Raw genomic sequence first — 5588 nt, 5'->3', positions numbered from 1 at the left:
TGAAAACTCCATTCCAGACCTTCAATTGGAGCTACTTCTGAGTTTGCTGTTTACAGAGCTTTCATTGGGGTTCCTCCATCTCAGCCACATCCAGAACAAAGCAGAACATTCCAGGGCACAGCACACCTGGAAACTTGTCACTTCTGAGTGAGAAGAGCTGGGTTTGTTTCAGCACAGTGTAGACTTGTTCTGTAGCAGAATGTGGCATCATCACTGATTTTGGGGCAACCTGGGCTAGTGGCAGGGGGTGGCACTGGATCATCTTTAAGGTCCCTCCCAATCCAATCCATCCTGTGCTTTTTAGCTACAAGATAATGATCTGTCAGCTATTAGTTTTCAGGGTTAATTGATTGATTTCTTCTCCCTCTGTGGTCGTAAGGCACAGGTACCTTGTGGCTGGATCAGTGTGGTGGGACAAGCATAAACCCAAGCAGAACAGCAGGACAGCAACTTGCTGTTCAAACCTGGACTCGCTGCTCTCTCTCTCAGTCCTCTCACCGCTTGCTTTATACCTGATACAGGTGTCAAACCTCTGCAGTGACCTTGGCTAAGGGCAGCAAAGCCCTGACTGCCCCTTTACTGTGTCTTGCAGGTGCATGTCCATCCCTGTCACCATGAGAGCAATCCGTAGGAAAGCAGAAACCATTCAAGCAGACACCCCAGCCCTGTCCCTCATTGCAGAGACAGTTGAAGACATGGTGAAGAAAAACCTCCCCCCAGCCAGCAGCCCAGGGTATGGCATGACCACAGGCAGCAACCCAATGAGTGGTACCACTACCCCAACCAGCACTTTTCCTGGGGGGCCCATCACTACTTTGTTTAACATGAGCATAAGCATGAAAGAGAGGCATGACTCGGTGGGCCATGGGGAGGACTTCAGCAAAGTGTCTCAGAACCCTATTCTCACTAGTTTGTTGCAGATCACAGGGAATGTGGGGTCTGCCATTGGCTCAAGCCCGACCCCTCCCCACCACACACCACCACCAGTATCCTCACCAGCCAGCAACACCAAGAACCACCCCATGCTCATGAACCTTCTTAAGGAGAATCCCCCTCAGGATTTCTCCACTCTCTATGGGAGCAGCCCTCTGGAAAGGCAGAACTCTTCCTCTGGCTCCCCCAGGATGGAGATGGGCCCTGGGGGGAATAAGCCCAAGAAAAAAAAGTCCCGCCTGCCGGCCGACAAGCCCAAGCACCAGACTGAGGATGATTTCCAGAGGGAGCTCTTCTCCATGGATGTTGACTCCCAGAACCCCATTTTTGATGTCAACATGACTGCAGACACCCTGGACACCCCCCATATCACTCCAGCACCCAGCCAGTGCAGCACTCCTCCTGCCACCTACCCCCAGGCCCTGCCCCACGCTCAGCCCAGCATGCAGAGGATGGTTCGCCTGTCCAGCTCGGACAGCATCGGGGCCGATGTCACCGACATCCTCTCGGACATAGCCGAGGAGGCCTCCAAGCTGCCCACCAGCACTGAGGACTGTCCCCCCATCGGGACCCCAGTCAGAGACTCGTCCAGTTCAGGCCATTCCCAAAGTGCCCTCTTTGACCCTGATGTTTTCCAGACCACCAGTAGCGAGAACCCCTACACAGACCCTGCAGACCTGATCGCAGACGCCGCTGTGAGCCCCAACAGCGACTCCTCAAACCACTTCTTCCCAGACGGAGTAGATTTCAATCCGGACTTGCTCAACAGTCAGAGCCAGAGCGGGTTTGGGGAGGAGTACTTTGATGAGAGCAGTCAGAGTGGAGACACTGATGATTTCAAGGGCTATGCATCCCAGGCTCTCACCAACCTCGGGGTGCAAGTCCTGGGGGCTGACGGGGGGGATGGGAAATTCAAGGGGAACAATCCGTCAGATACTGTGGATTTTAGCATCATTGCTGCTGCCAGCAAAGCTCTGAGCAACTCTGACATCATGGAGCACCACAGTGGAGGGCAGAGCCCTCTGCTGAACACGGGGGATTTGGGGAAGGAGAAGTCCCAGAAACGGGTGAAGGAAGGCAATGGGGCTGGAGGTGCCATGGCAGGCACTGGGGTGGATGGGAAGCCAGGGAAGCGCAGCCGGACACCTTCCAGCGATGGGAAGAGCAAGGAGAAACTGCCCAAGAGGAAAAAGCAGGAGACAGATGGGAAGTCTCCGTCCCACAGCTCATCAAACAGGCCTTTCACACCACCAGCCAGCACAGGTGGCTCCAAATCTCCAGGAAGCTCGGGCAGATCCCAGACTCCCCCCGGGGTGGCCACTCCTCCTATTCCCAAAATCACCATCCAGATCCCCAAGGGCACAGTGACTGTTGGCAAACCCTCCTCGCACGGCCAGTACACGAGCAGTGGCTCCGTCACCTCCTCCAGCAGCAAAAGCCATCACGGCCACTCCCCCTCCTCCCCCCCCTCTTCCTCCTCTGCAACCTCAGGCAAAATGAAAAGCAAGTCAGAAGGCTCCTCTGGCTCCAAGCTGAGCAGCAGCCTCTACTCGGGCCAGGGCAGCTCCGGCTCGGGGCAGGCCAAGGGCTCGGCACAGTCGGTGGGAAAACCAGGATCGTCCCCCATCACCAAGCACGGCCTCAGCACCGGCTCCGGCAGCACCAAGATGAAACCTCAAGGAAAGCCATCGTCACTCATGAACCCTTCCATGAGCAAACCAAACATCTCTCCCTCTCATTCCAGACCCTCAGGAGGTTCTGACAAACTCGCTTCTCCCATGAAACCTGTCCCAGGGACTCCCCCTTCCTCTAAAGCGAAGTCACCCATCAGTTCAGGCTCTGGTGGGTCCCATATGTCTGGGACTGGATCGAGCTCAGGCATGAAGTCATCTTCAGGAATGGGGTCCTCTGGGTCTATGTCACAGAAACCTCCTCCCTCATCAAACTCGTCGACGGCGTCTTCATCTTCCTTCTCATCCAGCGGGTCTTCCATGTCTTCATCCCAAAACCAGCATGGAAGTTCCAAAGGCAAGTCTCCCAGCAGGAACAAGAAGCCATCCCTGACTGCTGTCATAGACAAGCTGAAGCACGGGGTGGTCACCAGTGGGCCTGGTGGAGATGACCCCATGGATGGGCAAATGGGGCCGAGTTCCAATTCCTCAAGCCATACCATGTCCTCCAAACACAACATGTCTGGGGGCGAGTTCCAGGGCAAGCGGGAGAAGAGCGACAAGGAGAAATCCAAGGTCTCTGTTTCTGGAGGCTCCGTTGACTCTTCCAAGAAGAACTCGGACTCCAAAAACGTCGGAAGCACCGGGGTGGCCAAAATCATCATCAGCAAACACGATGGTGGTTCCCCAAGCATCAAAGCCAAAGTCACTCTGCAGAAACCTGGGGAAGGAGGTGGGGACGGGCTGAGGCCTCAGATGGCTTCGTCCAAAAGCTACGGATCACCCCTGATCAGTGGGTCTACCCCCAAGCACGAGCGCTGCTCCCCCAGCCACAGCAAGTCCCCAGCCTACACCCCCCAGAACATGGACAGCGAGAGCGAGTCGGGATCCTCCATCGCCGAGAAGTCCTACCAGAACAGCCCCAGCTCCGACGACGGCCTCAGGCCCCTGCCCGACTACAGCGCCGAGAAGCACAAGAAGCACAAAAAGGAGAAGAAAAAGGTGAAGGATAAGGACAGGGACAGGGAGCGGGAGAAGGACAGGGACAAGAAGAAGTCTCACGGGATGAAGCCAGAGAGCTGGTCCAAGTCTCCGATCTCGGCGGAGCAGCCGTTGGCCATGGGCAGCAGCACCATCCTGGCGCCCGAGCGCCCGGCGCGGCCCAGCCCCGAGTTCCTCATTGGGGAGGAGGATGATGACCTCATGGATGTGGCTCTCATTGGCAATTAGCTCCCTGGGCTGAGCTGTGTGTGGCTCCTGGAGGGGAGGAAGGAAGGATCCATCCCAAACCTGCCCCTTGGGGAGTGTTTGAAGAAGGAAAAATAAGTGTTTCCAAGGTATTTCTAAGATTTTCAGGTCTCCAAGGTCAGGGTAGAAACCAAATCCCTGCTTGTGGCCTTCATCCCATGGACACTTCCACTTATCTCGAATTCCCAAGTATTATCATCCCTGTTGGAGTTAACAGGAATGGAGCCAAGCGTGGGAGTGTGGGAGCAGCCCCCAAACTGGGGACGCAGACAGGCTGGGCTGGGCCATCCCAGTCCCTCTGCCCTCTTCCCTTTCAGGAGAAATTCCTTTTGGATGTAGGAAGTTTTAAACTGATTCTTTTAGGAGCTATTTTAGGATTGGGTTTTTATCCTTTGGAAGGAGGAAAAACATAAGGGTTTTAATTTATTTTATTCTGGTGGAATCTGCTCAGTCTATTCCCAATTGGGCGTGAGCTGCTCCATGTTCTCATAGGAATCAGGAATTTGTCCCAGGACACAGCTGTCCTGGGTCTCAGTTCCCTTTTCTTTTAGCTATTTATTCAGCTCCATATAGAAATGCCTCGTGCTCCTTGTTTTCCCCAAATGGAGTTGGGATAGAGCCTGTGGATTTGGGTGATGTTGGTGACATTCTGGCATGGTGAAATTCCAGCAGATCTCAGTAGTAAAGAGAATCCTGTCATCCCAGTCTTGCTTCCATGTGATCCTCACCAACGAGCTTCCCTGGAATCCCCTTGTGCTGCTGACTGGGAATTGTCACTGCCCTGGGAAGGATTATTCCAGCAGTGTGTCCTGGTTGGCACTGGCACTGGCTGGAGAAGTGGCTGAGCTGGGCTGAGAGTTGCAGCAGGAGTGCTGATTTCCTGGAGGAGAGGCTGGATTTTCCCCCTTTGGCTGGAATTGGGAGCATGGCTCAGGCCTCTCCAGGCTCATCCTGTGATCCCTGAAAGGAGAAAAGAGACTCGAGAGTTTTGTTTTTACAAGCAGCTTCCATCTGATTCACTGAAGAGGAATGTAGGAAATCAGGAGTTCTGCAAGCACATCCTTGGAATGATGTACTGAGCAGGATGCTGCTCCCCCTGGATTTCTCTGTCAGCTCCTGGAGGTCAAGGAATTCCCCATGGCAATGGGGCTGTAGCACACCTCTGGGGATGCAGAGTGGAAACACGTCGAGGATTTGAGTTTGTTTTTAACCACTGAGGTTTCCCATCCTGGGCTGACCCCAGGGATACCCCAGGAAAGCTGTTTTCCAGCTTTCAGGAAAGGCTGATGTCCTTTAGGTAGGGTGGCAATGATCCCATTCATTGTAGGGATTTTTCACCTCTTGCTCCAGTTCCTGCACAGTGTGGGAGCCTGGTTTTCTCCTAACCCCCCCAAACTCTGAGAGAATTTCCCCTTCTTGTATTTCCCACTATTTATCCCTTGCTCCTGGTATCCTGCACTCCTCTCCTTTTCCCCAGTGCTCCATCTAAGGGGCTGAAACCATAGGAAAATGGGAAACCAATCCCAACTTGGAGCAAATGCCGTTGTCTCACGCAGCATCCGAGTCGCCTGACTGGAGTGGCACGAGGAGGATGTCAGGAACACAATCCCAGAGGAATTTGGCTGGAAACTCTGCTCCAGTGGCTGCGTTGGGAGTGATCCCTGCTGGGGCTCCAGGGGCTGCCTGCCCTCTCCTGCTTTGATCTCATCCATTGATTTTCCACAAGCCTTTTTGGAG

At 54.2% G+C, this 5588-nt stretch overlaps 1 protein-coding gene across 1 annotated transcript in view; it reads left to right on the top strand.

Moving 5' to 3' along the window:
- The window catches only part of MED1 (mediator complex subunit 1), a gene marked incomplete at its 5' end in the record, with an annotated part of 7762 nt that extends 3929 nt beyond the window's left edge, over positions 1–3833 (top strand). The window contains one exon of the mRNA XM_009075808.1: positions 593–3833. Coding sequence (XP_009074056.1) covers positions 593–3833 — 3241 coding nt within the window. The remainder of the gene's footprint in view (positions 1–592) is intronic.
- Positions 3834–5588: the final 1755 nt, after the last annotated feature.

The sequence above is a fragment of the Acanthisitta chloris genome, unplaced genomic scaffold (genome assembly GCF_000695815.1).
Source record: "Acanthisitta chloris isolate BGI_N310 unplaced genomic scaffold, ASM69581v1 scaffold18865, whole genome shotgun sequence".
NCBI classification, from domain to species: domain Eukaryota; kingdom Metazoa; phylum Chordata; class Aves; order Passeriformes; family Acanthisittidae; genus Acanthisitta; species Acanthisitta chloris.
The sequence above is the reverse complement of the archived record's forward strand: the minus strand, read 5'-3'. Positions and strand labels throughout refer to the sequence as shown.